The sequence below is a fragment of the Nicotiana tabacum genome, chromosome 1 (genome assembly GCF_000715075.1).
Source record: "Nicotiana tabacum cultivar K326 chromosome 1, ASM71507v2, whole genome shotgun sequence".
Lineage (NCBI taxonomy): Eukaryota > Viridiplantae > Streptophyta > Magnoliopsida > Solanales > Solanaceae > Nicotiana > Nicotiana tabacum.
The window spans coordinates 114,768,167-114,781,460 of record NC_134080.1 but is presented as its reverse complement, the minus strand read 5'-3'; the positions used below and the strand labels follow the sequence as shown (position 1 = coordinate 114,781,460).

The 13,294-nt window shown below is 36.4% G+C and overlaps 2 protein-coding genes and 1 non-coding gene across 3 annotated transcripts; all 3 read right to left on the bottom strand.

Moving 5' to 3' along the window:
- Positions 1-890: 890 nt before the first annotated feature.
- LOC107785709 (uncharacterized) lies at positions 891-4,086 on the bottom strand. Its single transcript, XM_016607075.2, has one exon. The coding sequence runs from the start codon at positions 3,976-3,978 to the stop codon at positions 1,372-1,374; it is 2,607 nt and encodes an 868-aa protein (XP_016462561.1). The 5' UTR covers positions 3,979-4,086; the 3' UTR covers positions 891-1,371.
- On the bottom strand, positions 1,199-1,300 carry LOC142165013 (U6 spliceosomal RNA). The gene has a single exon (XR_012696060.1). It is a non-coding gene; the product is annotated as a U6 spliceosomal RNA (small nuclear RNA).
- A 762-nt stretch (positions 4,087-4,848) lies between the features above and the next one.
- LOC107785710 (ATP-dependent Clp protease proteolytic subunit 4, chloroplastic) lies at positions 4,849-11,962 on the bottom strand. Its single transcript, XM_016607076.2, has 3 exons — positions 11,402-11,962; positions 8,319-8,814; positions 4,849-5,218 (listed from the first exon to the last, which is right to left on the bottom strand). Exons 1-2 carry the CDS (start codon positions 11,578-11,580, stop codon positions 8,331-8,333), a joined length of 663 nt encoding a protein of 220 aa, XP_016462562.2. The 5' UTR covers positions 11,581-11,962; the 3' UTR covers positions 4,849-5,218; positions 8,319-8,330.
- Between the last annotated feature and the right edge of the window lie 1,332 nt (positions 11,963-13,294).

The following is a 13,294-nucleotide window of genomic DNA, read 5'->3' as shown; positions in this document are numbered from 1 at the left end:
AAAATATAATGGGTTAAATTGGTCTCAGCCCAAATTGACCCATGAGCTAAATTATTTGTAACCCAACTCATTAATCTCTGGGCGGAATAGGTGGGTTTGAGCTCAAATTGTCACCCCTAATTCTCACGTAAAGCTCGTCTCACTCCGATATTACAAAAACTACTTAGTTTTCTAGCACTAAAAGTTCTGTATATCTCTATCGAGACCGAAAGACTCCTAATAAATATTGGACCTCTAGTACACCTTGTAATGATGGATGTCAAAACTTAATACAGATCTTTTCCTGTCAGTATCTCCTATTTTCCCCTAAGTTTACAATTAGCCTAAACATGTTTTCCAACCATATCAATCCCCAAAAAGGGTATCTGAATATGTCTGAGGCCAGGAGTTTGATCCAGCACTCATCCTAAAACTTTATTCTTGTCATCTCTTTTGTTACTATATATTCCAATTTTATCACATGTCCATATTGTTCTCTTTTGTGTTACAAGATACAAATTCCAGGATTAGACACTACACAAATAGACTGATTAGCATCTTCAACCATACCACTTTGAAGATAGCTTGATTGTTCTTCTTCTGCTAACACTGACTTGCTCTGCTCTGTTGTTTTTAGAGTTCTACCTTCCGAAAATAACAGATGCAACTTACATCGACATTGACAACATGATATTTCATGAACAAGGGAAGGAGGACAATACACGTCATTGACACTTGGTAAGGCAATTAATATAACTCGTCCTAAAATAACTACTACCTAAGACATAGCATACAAGAAAGCAGAGGAAAGGAGACCACCAATCAACCAAGTCTTGAACACAATCCTTTCAGAAATCAGAAAATACTAAGGCAATGGCCTGATTAGAAACTTAAAATGCTCAATCGAGTGTTACGCAACTCAATGTCATAAATAACAGAGTTGGATCAATATAAGCTCCATTAAGTAATTAGTAGTATTTACAAGTCCAGAAAGTTATACTAGCACCAAAAAGTGTAGGCTTGCATTTGCAAGAAAAGAGATGAATTAACTTCATGTGGTATTATGTATACTAGTATATAAAACATCTAGAATCTGCAATTTATCATCTCTATACAAATTTTCCTAATTTATACAGATAGATGTATCATATGCATATCTATGAGCTAAAATTTTGTGTTAATAAAATAATGGATCAAAGCAGACTTCAGATAGCTGCATTTTCCTAATCTGCATTTCTCAATTTGTGGTGTCATCCTGGCGCGGAGGTCATGCTAATGTTCTCTGTATCATTCTAATTTTAATGGATGCCCCCGAAGGGATATCTGGAGCAACAGCAGAGTGCAAAAATTATATACACTGCACCTCTCCACTATTCAAATACTTCTAGGAAGCTATTGAAGGTGCTCACTCTCACGCACCTCCTTCAATTGCATATTCAGTTTATCTGTATGACCATTTTGAAGATTATATTCTGTCAGTATCCTTTGTATAAAACCATCCGACATAACTCCAGCTTCTAGCATGTGGTTATATAAGGATACGGCATCCACTAATCTTCCAACCTTGCAGTAACCATGAATCAAAATCCCATATGTTACAACATCAGGTAATATATGAGTGCTTAACATAGAAGTAAACACTAGAGATGCATCTTCAATCATCCCCCTTTTGCAAAGACCATCAATCAGAATGCTATAACTCACAATATTTGGAGACACATTATTCCTGAGCATCTCTTCGAGAAGGTCAAAGGCAGTTTCCATGCAAGAGGATTTATAGTAGCCATCAATCAAACAGCTGTACGTGACCACATTAGGAGATGGACCTTTCTCCAGCATTTCGGAGAATAGTGACATTGCATCATCCATTCTACCTTCTTTGCAGAATGCATCAATCAAAATGGTCATGGTGATAGTGTTGTACCCACTTGGTTCGTGTTTCATCTCTTCATAAAGTTGAATGGCATTATTCAACATCTTCATGGAGCAGTAACCGCAGATCATAGTGTTGTATGTCACAATATCAGGCGGTGGCCCGCACTCTAAGACCTCGTTGAACAGTACCCGAGCATTTTTTAACTGACTTTCCTTGAAAAATGCATTTATGAGAACATTGTACAAGGCTATATCAAGATTTATACAGGTCCTTGTCATCAGCTCAAAAACCTGCAGTCCAGCAGTTAGATTGTTCCATTTGCAAAGCCCATCGATGAGAATGCAATATGTAATGACATCAGGAAGAAAACCCTTCTTGAGCATCTGGAAGAAAAATGCAAGGGCTTCATCACATCTCCCTTGCTCACAGATGCCTTTGATAACTACTGTATGAGTAACTACATCGGGTAATATATTCCAAGCACCCATTTGCATGTATACGTTTACCATGTTATTAACTTGTCTCAATCTGCAAAATCCGTCAATTAATGTGTTAAAAATATAAATATTTGGACTTATACCACTTTTAACAGCTTGGTAAAAGAATCTCATGGCACCACACATCCAGCCCTGTTTGCAAAGACCATTTATAATCACATTGTAAACCACAACATCAGGAATGTTTCCCTTCATAAGCATCTCCTTGTACAAAACAAACCCATCTTTCAGCTTCCCGGCCTTGCAGAAACCATCTATAAGACTGCTGTACATCAATAGAGATGGTTCAGTACCATGTTTCACCATTTGACAAAACATACCAAGAGCCTCAAGAAGCCGATCCTTTTGACATAAGCCATTCACAAGGATGCCATACGTAACTGTAGTTGGCAGGACTCCTTCCTTTAACATTCTCTTGAAAGTCTGAACACCTTTTGCTACTTCTCCATTTTGGATATATGCATCTATTATAGAACTTAAAATAACTGCATCTAACTTAATGCCTTTATCTAAAGCTGCTGAAAGTAGCTGACCTCCCTCCCCTAACTTCCCGGCCTTAAACAGACTGTCAATCAGAATACTATAAACAATTAGATCAGGATTTATACCCCTTGCTATCATAAGAACATAAAGCCTGAATGCCTCTTCTAATCTTCCCTCCTTACAGTAACCGTTTATTAATGTGCTAAACGTCACAACACTTGGCATTGGACCTTCCTCTAACATCAATAAGAAGAATTTATACATATCATCTGTACACTTACTCTCGTAAAGACTCTTCAAAATCTTATTACATGCAACAATATCCAATGAAAACCCTCTCTTAACCAGTTCCTTATGGAAGTCTAAACTCAGTCGAACCTCACCAATCTTTACAAAACCATTCATCACGAAACTATACACGTCAACGCCATGTGTCTGCTCTTTACTAAATCGACTTCTCATGATTCCATAAACATCCAAAACAATATTAACACACCTCGAATCGACCAAACAACGTAGAAACCTCAACATTGCATACTGTGACAATGGAACACCCATTTCACACATTTGAAAAAACAACTCAACGGACACATCAATCTCCTCAATCCTACAATAATTCTCAAGAAAAAAGCTATAAACAGTACTCCTATTCGAACCGTAATTCCTAAACCCCTTCTCAAACACCGCAACACAATCAAAATACCCATACTTTTCAACCATTTTACCAAAAACCCATCTTGCAGGATCAAACATACGCTTAAAGAGAAGCAAATGAGCAAGGCAAGCATAAGATTCAAGTGCGTGATTAAGCCCAATAACATTTTCAGACCACTCAAAGAACCTAATTGCCGAAAAGGGTTTTGAGCTAAGATTATAAAGAATTGGTTCAACATGAGTTGGTTGTAAATTGGACAGTGTACGAGGTTCAGGCAATTGAAAATTATCATCTTGGTGAAATGCTGAAGTAATTTGATTGATTAGGGGATTTGATTGAGAATATGTGCGATAAAAATAGAGACTTGAAATGGGTTTGAGAAGAAAAGGAGGTACCTTTGATGAAATTGCCATGAGACTGAGTAAACTGTTGAATTTTTGCCATTTATTGGAGCTGAGATTTTTTCCCTTGGGAAGATATCTGAGCATTTAGAGAGGGGTTTTCAACTTCAAGTTCTTGTTACTGGGACATGGTGGGTTTTACTGGGGTTTTGGTAGGTTTCCCTTTTTTCGTTTTTCCTTCTTTTTTAGGGGAGTTTTGGTGTTTAAGTTTAGAGCCTCCAGTTGTCACTAATTTGCACTTCGGCCCCCTCAATGTCATGAATCATGATATTTTCTATTTTTCAATTAATTATTAGTGGAGCACATCTACGATTTTCTTGATAATCTGCATGGAGTATAAGCATTTCGAAAATTTACATCAGCTAGGTTACTTTTTTTTTTTGTTTTGATGAATTATAGGGCTAGAAGCGAATTTTATTTTATGAGTGAAATTATATTAACTTAAGTGATAAATTAAAGTAAGAATATATATTAATTAATTATGACTTGGTGACAGTAGTGTATATTAAGACACATGGTAAATATACAACAATTCTACTAGTACAAGATTTTACGAGGGATGAATTTCAATAAAAGTTTGAACATTCGTGTATATACCTCAATAGAAGAGGAAACAAGGGCAACAAATGAGTTTTTGAATAGGTGTAACCAAACAAAGGCAAAGCACTAGGTTGCGCATCCATGGTTTTCCTGATTTATTTTTAACTCAAGTATTTTGGTTTTGAACGTACAAATGAACACAATCATGATTAAGCAACAAATATTTGAGAAGCCGCACACTGGAGAAACTATCTCTCATCTTCATTAATTTTACTACTACATACACAGTAGTACTTTTTCGGCAGGTTTAATGACAACCAAAAATGTAGCACGAGAGTCCCAGTTTTGGCATTAAAGTTCACTCTCTGCCTCTTGCATGAGAATAAAGAAGATAACAATATTGTGTCACAATATTCTGCCAGAATCAAACAGCTAAACATTTTCATAGTAGAAATGAGAAAGAGAAATACATTAAATGACGTTACAACAGTATTAAACCCTCCTCCATCACCACCCAACTCTTGTAAAAATAACCTAAAAGGAGGAAGAAAGGGAAAAAAACTATGAAACAAACTAGTCACTAAGCAGAAATTGAAGGGTATAACAAATGCCAAGCATGGCTTTAATATCAAACTCAGTGCAATTCATTCCAGCCATAGCTGCAAATCCAAAGTTACTGGAATGGTCGCACTGTCACTGCTAGCAAGTTATACAACAAAGAATATCCAGGATGATGAGAATAATGCTGCATGTTCAGGTATGCCCTCTTAGCTAAGAGCCACCAGCCCTGATAAAACACGTGCATCAGTTAAAAGGTAATAACTCCGAAAAATCATTTCAGCGAATAAGCAGATTGCTAATTCCAAAAAAAAAAAAAAAGAAGGGGGGGAAGCAAATAAGGAGATTGCCAATGCAGGTATCATTTTGATCACACAACCGCATAATACGCGTACATCTTTGTTTTGATAGGTAAAATTGTGAAACTAATTATGTTCCCTGGCCAATGTATCCATGTGTCATATCACAATTCAGATGCAACTCCATTTCTGCGTCTAACCAACACATCAAATAATCATTACTTCAAAATTCTCAATTTTCATTTTCTTAGTACTGCAGACCATCTTTAATAATTGATCAGAACAAGAGCATACAAGTGAATAATGTAAAGTGTAAACCAACAAAAGAGTTACTCCTTTATCCGAGCTTACCAGTACTGCCTGCCTCTTTTATCACCCCATATTAGGTTGTTGCTATCCTGGAACCAGATGCAAATCTTCGCAACATATATTCCATTTACCTTTACTGAAAAGGTGGCGATAGAATTTCAAGATCATCAAAAAAATCAAACTTCCCTCCTTATTTTCTGGGGATAAATTTTCCCCCTCTTTTTGGTGTTAGCCACAATGTGTGTCACCAGGCAAATAAGGAGCACTACATATTAAGAGTAACGAACATCAAACTATGAAAAGATGGGTATAAGATGCTTCAAGTTGCAGCACGCTGAATTTCTCGATGCTTCCTTTAGCAGGATTCTTGAGTTACTTCAAAAACTTAACGAAATGAATCCTGCTGCCCCATATACCTTTACTTAAAGAGGACCTCAGGAACTTAGTTTTCACTATATCAGAATAAGTACATCCATGTTCCCCTGTGCAACTACATGCCCCTACATCAACCCAAAAGTACACAATCAACCACACATAATAGAGGTTAAAGTTCTGTAGGTGCACTGCTTAGGGACAACAGCCAATTTGCTACGTCATAACTGAATGTTGCAGGCAGCAAATGCTGGTGCACTATGTGGTCAGTCTACCTCTTTCCAGAATCAATCCCAACCCAAAAGTACACAATCAACCACACGTAATAGAGGTTAAAGTTCTGTAGGTGCACTGCTTAGGGACAACAGCCAATTTGCTACGTCATAACTGAATGTTGCATGCAGCAAATGCTGGTGCACTATGTGGTCAGTCTACCTCTTTCCAGAATCAATCCCATATAACAGAGTAGCCCCCTTTACTTCCAAATCCATTCATCTTTTCTTTCTAGAAAGTCCAAAATCATTAGATATCAATTCACATAAAACCATTTAAAACGAAGTTTAATTCCAAAAAGAAATTTGGGGGATAAAATGGTCAATCTCACTCAGATAAAACAACAGCTCTAATGGCCAGTCAAATGGCTAACAATGTTAATGAGATCAATGGAGTCTTTGCTGAAACTAGAATCAACAGGATTTCAATTCACTTTTAATGGAAGAAAATTTTGAGTTCCCTAGATCAAAAAGAAAAAACATTATGTTTGCTTCATCAGGGTCAGGGGTTGGACTAAGGGATTGAGCAACTAAAAGTCAGTTGTTACACGGAATATCTGTCATTTTTGGAGGATATGGTAAGTTACCTTTTTTTCCTTTTTGTTTTGGTGCGCGTGTGTGTGTGTTTTTTTTTGGGGGGAGGGAGGATAAGAAGAACATTAACAGAAACTTTCTGAACTAACATCAACCCTTCTTTAATATTTTTCTCCCTTTTTTGACTTTTTCTACTTCCTTTTCTATTTTTTGGTTTTCCCCATTCTCCCAGACACAGTTGCTTCTAAAATAAAAATTCAAGGCATACTGCACAACATCATCTTCTTGATCCTTGCATGAGTCCAAGAATATTTTCTACCTTCAACATCAGATTCAATTAAAACATCTGCTAATTTACAGAAGCATTAGATCCTGTTTAAAAACAATTTATAGAGGCAGTGGATGTTTTTTTACATCTCCATAGGACTTTTTCAGCAACAAACAATATCCATTAAAGTATCCATCTAATAGACATATAACACATAAAGTCTGCATTACAAGTCTAATCAACCCCTAGCTGATGAACTTGAAGAAACACATTGTACAATTTTTCGCAATGTAACTGAGTATCTTGCAAAAGGCATAGAATTTTTTCTTTTAGTCATTCTTAGATTGAAAAAGAACAAGCAAAAGATCAGCCTAGCTGCATATACAAATAGTAGGCTGTCCAACTTTTTTTTAATCAGGAAAAGTAGCTCTCCACTTACAAGTATCGCCATCAGTTAAGATGCATAAAAATACCAATTTTCTCTCTTTCCTTCAGTATATATTTAATCCACTTTCTCAAGTCAATAGGAAAACACCAGCTGGCTGATTTTCATCACAAACTTTACATGTTGATATTTCTTTACCATCTAGTTCAAATCTAATACTTGGTAAATGGTAATGGAATAATTACTTTTTTCTAATAATTACCTTATTTTGGCAATAGTAAAGTATTCCTTTTTCAGATTTTTCTTAGTCTACTATTCCTTGGAAAAATACAATAGAGTAGATCACTGCACAGAGTTTGCAGTATTAGCTCTTTTTCTTCTTCTTTTCTCCTCACGTTTTATTTGCTAATTCTAATATGCACCGCATTTATAAGCTTCTAATTATAATGATGAGCAACATACAAAAATCTTCCCCCATAAGCTACCTTTTTTTATGTTCTTGGCCTATTTAAACTTCTAAATCTTGCCAAACTGTGGTTTCTTAATCAATCTGCTACATATCACCAGAAAATGCCTCAAACACACTCTATCCTATAGTGCATGTTACTGCGAGGAACAGACATTGCCCATCAAGCAAATTGTTAAAGCTAGTTACTTGTATAAGTAAATATAAGTACTCCTTATAACTTTTTTAAAAAAAAAAAAGGTAAACACAAAGAATCCTAACAAGAGCCGTACTCAATCCAATCATTTCATTGATGTAACCTAACTCAAATATAATGACAATCAGCTCTTAGGAGTTGACTGTAAGGTAGCTATGATCAAATTCAGTGACTCCACTCATAAGCTATCAAGAAGATGGAACATAAGACAGAAAATAGGGGAGGTACCTGTTGCACCAGTTAATATATTTCATCATCAGGGATTTCTGGGTTCAAAAATTTCTTAGGATCTTTGCTGATTTCCTGATAATTCAATGTAGACTTAACCCTTTCAGGAACTGGTTCAAGTGGAATGATGCTATCTCTATCAATAACACCATCAATTAGCCCATATTCTACAGCTTCAATAGGAGACATGTAACGATCTCTATCAATATCTTTCTGAACTTGTTCATATGATCGTCCAGTGCAATTGGAAATGATTTTGGTGACATTGTCCTTATTATGCATTATTTCTCGGGCTTGAATTTCCACATCTATTGCTTGACCGCTTGCCCCTCCAAGTGGTTGATGTATCATAATTCGAGCATTAGGCATTGCAAAGCGCTTTCCTTTGGTACCACCACCAAGGATTATTGAAGCTGTGGAAGCTGCAATGCCAAGTGCAACTGTGGATACATCGGCCCTCACCAACTTCACAACGTCAAAGATAGCCATTGTTGCGCTGGTAAACAAACATAGGCACATCAGAAGAGAGGAAAGGTGAAAATATTTCTACGGAAGATTCAACATCTTTTACAAACAAAACACAATGAACGTGTGGAAACAAACTAAGCTAAAGATGTGACAGCGGGAAAAAGTGAAATTTGCAAATTGAAAAACCAAATTTTGATGCATGGGCTTAAAGCATTTATCACACGTTCAAAAACAGCTTTTAGCATTGATGATTCAGAAAGTTGGACCTGAATCTGAAATATAGCGAGTGGAGAACTAATTGTTTGTATGCAGTAACAAATAAACTCTTAGTTATCAACTAAAATGAACAGTCAAACTCAAAAGAGGACAAAAATAAATTTCACATAATGGGGGAGCACAGAGGCTATTACACTCATGGTTTGAAGATAAGGGCAACAAGAACAAAAAAGGAGGCCCTACATCATTTGCGTTTTTTTGGGGGGATGACCGAGAACTCAGTCTGGGGCCAACCCTTAGGACAACCGCAGCCCTTGAAACTCCGGGATAATGGCCCATCCCTCCACCCTTCCCCACTTAAATACCAGGCTCAGTTCGCATGGTGCAGGGCTCGACATGTGACCTAAGTCACACATCCCTCAACTTTTGCCACTTGAACTAAGCCCTGGAGGCCACTACATCATTGGTTTTTGACAAAATCAAAGTAAAAAAGCAGGGAAAGAGTGCAAACTGCCCATTGGATACAACAGATCTCTCTAACAACTGACAAAACATATGCAAATGAAAAGGAGTAATAATGCACGCTGAGCTCAACAGTCCTGACGAAAATTTCACTAGACACCAAAGAGTAGATCATATAGACGCTATAATTAATTTCTCTATTAATCCGCTGCTTGTTAAAATAAGAAAGGCTATTATCTTTTCTCCCTTAATCAAGGGCAGGCTCTCTAGAGCAACATAAAGACATCACACCGACACACCCCCTTAGTGCTCTTTCAATGAACTCAAGCATCTTGTGAATTATAACCCATGGTATCTAGTCATCCAACTCGGCAAATAAATAATTTTGTTGGCTCCAAAATAATATCAGGTAGTTGAGATTAAGGCTTCGTCGTGTTTGTACACTTATGTTACGTCTGAATGTTGCTAGGGTTTAATTTTAGTTTGTGTAGAGATTTGTAGGTAAAGGATAACAGTGAGATTCAAGAACATCTAGTTTTAGAGAATACCTAATTTAACTTGAAAGACAAATTAATTGAGTTGAAACAAAATGGGCGTAAATAGAGTGAAATGGATACAGAGGATTCATATAGCCGACCTCAACTAGTTTGAATATTGAGGCATAATAATTGCCGTCGTTCAAATTCTGGAATCATTTCTTTTTTCTCTTCCTAATGTGATTCTCATACACTTGAAGATGGAAAACACATACAACATACGGGTTCAATCTTGTAAACCTATATCCGAACTGATTCCAATATTATAAAGGCTGGAAACACCTCTACCTCGAGGTTAAAAGAAAGTGCATTATCACATCGAACTGAAATTTATGCAGTACATTAGCTCTCCCAATTTAAGTGTGATACCTACATATTTCTTTCATCCTTGACAACACCCATTATCATCCCGTATAATTCTGGTATGAACCACTCGGTCCACTCCTATTCACCAAATAAATTCCTTCAGATCGTTTTATTTTGATAAAGTCCTCAACACATTTTAAAGTCTCCAGACTAAGTTAAACCAGATAACATGAAGTTTTGCTTCTCTTCAATTCTTATTCAAATTTTCAACTCTTAATCTAATCCCAGCTCCAGATGGGACGGCTTTAAGATGTAATAGAATTGACATGAAGCAGAAACAGTAAATGATTTCTGATCCTTTCCCCCACAAGCTAGAAAAGTGTTGTGAAAGTATACATCAAGCTCATTCCTGTCATATACCCCTCTTTTTTTCCGAGACACCAGAAGCTGAAAAAAGTTATTTGTTTTAACTATTCTGAAAATGTTGATTCACTGGTACCACCAGCCAAGTTATGTAGATGATTCTGTAAAAAGAAAGTTCAACCATGAACTGTTGCTACGACTGCCTTAGATTCAACAAAACCCAGTGTACTTTTCTCGGATCAATGTCTTCGAGTCAACAGCTCTAGGCCATAAGTGTATATCACCTCTTTTGCAATTCAAAATTCACAATCTAAGAAATGACATTGACTACTAGTACAAATCTACACCTCAGCCTCGAACTAGTTGGGCTCGACTATACCGATCATCCATTGGACTCGTTTTCCAAATAAATTCTAACATCAAAATTCCTATCTTTAGCCAATCAATTTTCCTTTTTCATTGGTAACAAATAATGTTCAAAAAGCAAATTTAAATAAAGAAACATTAGCCATGATAATAATTAAAATAGTAAAAAGAAGAATATATCGTCTTACAGGACAAAGGTGTCACAATCTAACTAAAAGTAAAAATCTAATCTTTAGCTACCAATTTTTTTTTTCTTCGTTGGTAGCAAATAATGTTCAAGAAAGAAATTCAAACAAAGAAACAATAGCTATGTTAAGAATTAAAAATAACCTATTATGGGGCAAATACTGATAAGTAAAGAGATACCTGAGGGAGCCACCAGGGGAATTAATAAAGAGCCTAATATCTTTAGAGGAATCCATAGCATCCAACAACAAAAGCTGGCTAATAATAGCATCAGCAATAAAGTCATCAATTTGACTACCCAAGAAAACAATCCTCTCCCTAAACAAAAGCCCCATTGCGTCGGCTTCAGCGCCGCGCATGGCCGTATCCGGCGTTTGTGGGGACGACGCAAGTAACAACGACAACTTATCATCCTCACCGGTTTCGAAATTCGGGTTTAGAATTAGGGAATCTGAGGGGGGGGGTTTGAAGCGGGTTGTTGGTGAGAAGAAGTAAGTGAGGATTTGAGAGATGATAAGGGGTTTTTCCGAGATGGGTGAGGGCAAAAAGTGGGCGGGAGCTTAGGAATAGAGCTTCCATGTCGGAGATTGAGGGAGGAACAGTGAGGAGATAGGGAAGTAGAGAGAGTGAGAGAGTCCATGGCTATGGCTAAAGGAGGAAGAGAATTGTTTGGGGTAAGGGGATGAGGAAAGGGGAGATGCTTTTCACCGTGTGACTAAGCACAGAAAAAAGAGACTTATTGTTTTGGGTCGGATAAGGCCCATCCTTAAATTGCAATTTGGTGGTTTTCGGCGAATTTACATTCTATATTACAGACCAAATTCAAGTCAAATAAGTTATACTTTGGTTTATTTTTGGAATTTTTTTATTCGTATACACTATTTGAAATTTTATTATAAAAATATTTATATTTTTTTATTTACCGACCTAAACATATTTTAGTTATAAAATATATACCATGCACCTTAAAAGGCTCTTAATGTGCCTTCAATCAAGGGATTTAATTATACTCTTTTCTTTTTTTTTTCTCATCTCTCCCCTCTTCTCTCCGAACAGAGTTTAAGTGTGATAGAAATTGTCAGATTTTTATCACAATTTAATTGGTGATGTTTGGGTTTGTTACGTACGAATAAAACGAGGAAAGATGTGTGGTTCTTTAATAATGCTTCTTTTTCTTTTTTCTTTCTGGTTAATTGCTACTCAATTTGGAAGAATTGGCTTTTGGATTGTTTGTTGTGTGCAAGTTTCTAATATAGGGCTAAGAAAGATGTGTTGTACAGCATAACCTGCTCAAAAGTTGTACAAAAAACAATATGCACTTATATTGTTCCACGTATAAAGAAAATAATGAGCATTTATATGGTCCGTATAAAGACTTAAAGCAGAAATCCGTTTTCCCATAGTCTAATGGTCCTCTACAATTACAATATTATACAACTTAACTATAATTTTCATACAAATTTTATACAATATATCTTCTATATATTTTATATCTGATTTATACATAGTAAAAATAAATTTCATACAACTAATTATATATTATACAACTTATCTATAGTTTATCTACAACTTTCATACATTATTTCTACCTAGTTGTAACGACCCGACTGGTCATTTTGAGCAATTGCGTCCGGTTTGGCAGTTTGAGGTCACGAACAGCTTCATATTATGTGTTTAGACTTGCGTGCATGGTTGAATTCAGTTTCCGGATAATTCGAAGTCGGATTAGAAGAAGGATTATAGTTTTGGAAGCTTTAGCGATGAGAATTTGACCGGAATTTGACTTTTGAGTAAACGGCTCTGGAATGAGTTTTGGATGATGTCAACAGTTTCGTATGGTGATTTTAGACTTAGGCGCGCGTTTGGATTCGGATTTGGAGGTCTGTAGGGTAATTTGAGGCATTTCGGCGAAAGTTGGAAAAGTTGAAGTTTGAAAAATGGAGAAGTATGACCCATAGTTGACTTTTGTGATATCGGGATCGGAATGCGATTCCGAGAGTTGGAACAACTCCGTTATGTCATTTGCGACTTGTCTTCAAAATTTGGCATCATTCTGGGTTGGTTTGATTGATT

Excerpts from the sequence above, each read along its gene's own strand:
- LOC107785709 (XM_016607075.2), bottom strand. The coding sequence starts at position 3,978 with ATGCTCAGATATCTTCCCAAGGGAAAAAATCTCAGCTCCAATAAATGG.
- LOC107785710 (XM_016607076.2), bottom strand. The coding sequence starts at position 11,580 with ATGCGCGGCGCTGAAGCCGACGCAATGGGGCTTTTGTTTAGGGAGAGG. Across the intron at positions 8,815-11,401 it reads TCCCCTGGTGGCTCCCTCAG|CGCAACAATGGCTATCTTTG; the intron begins GTATCTCTTTAC and ends TTTGTTTACCAG.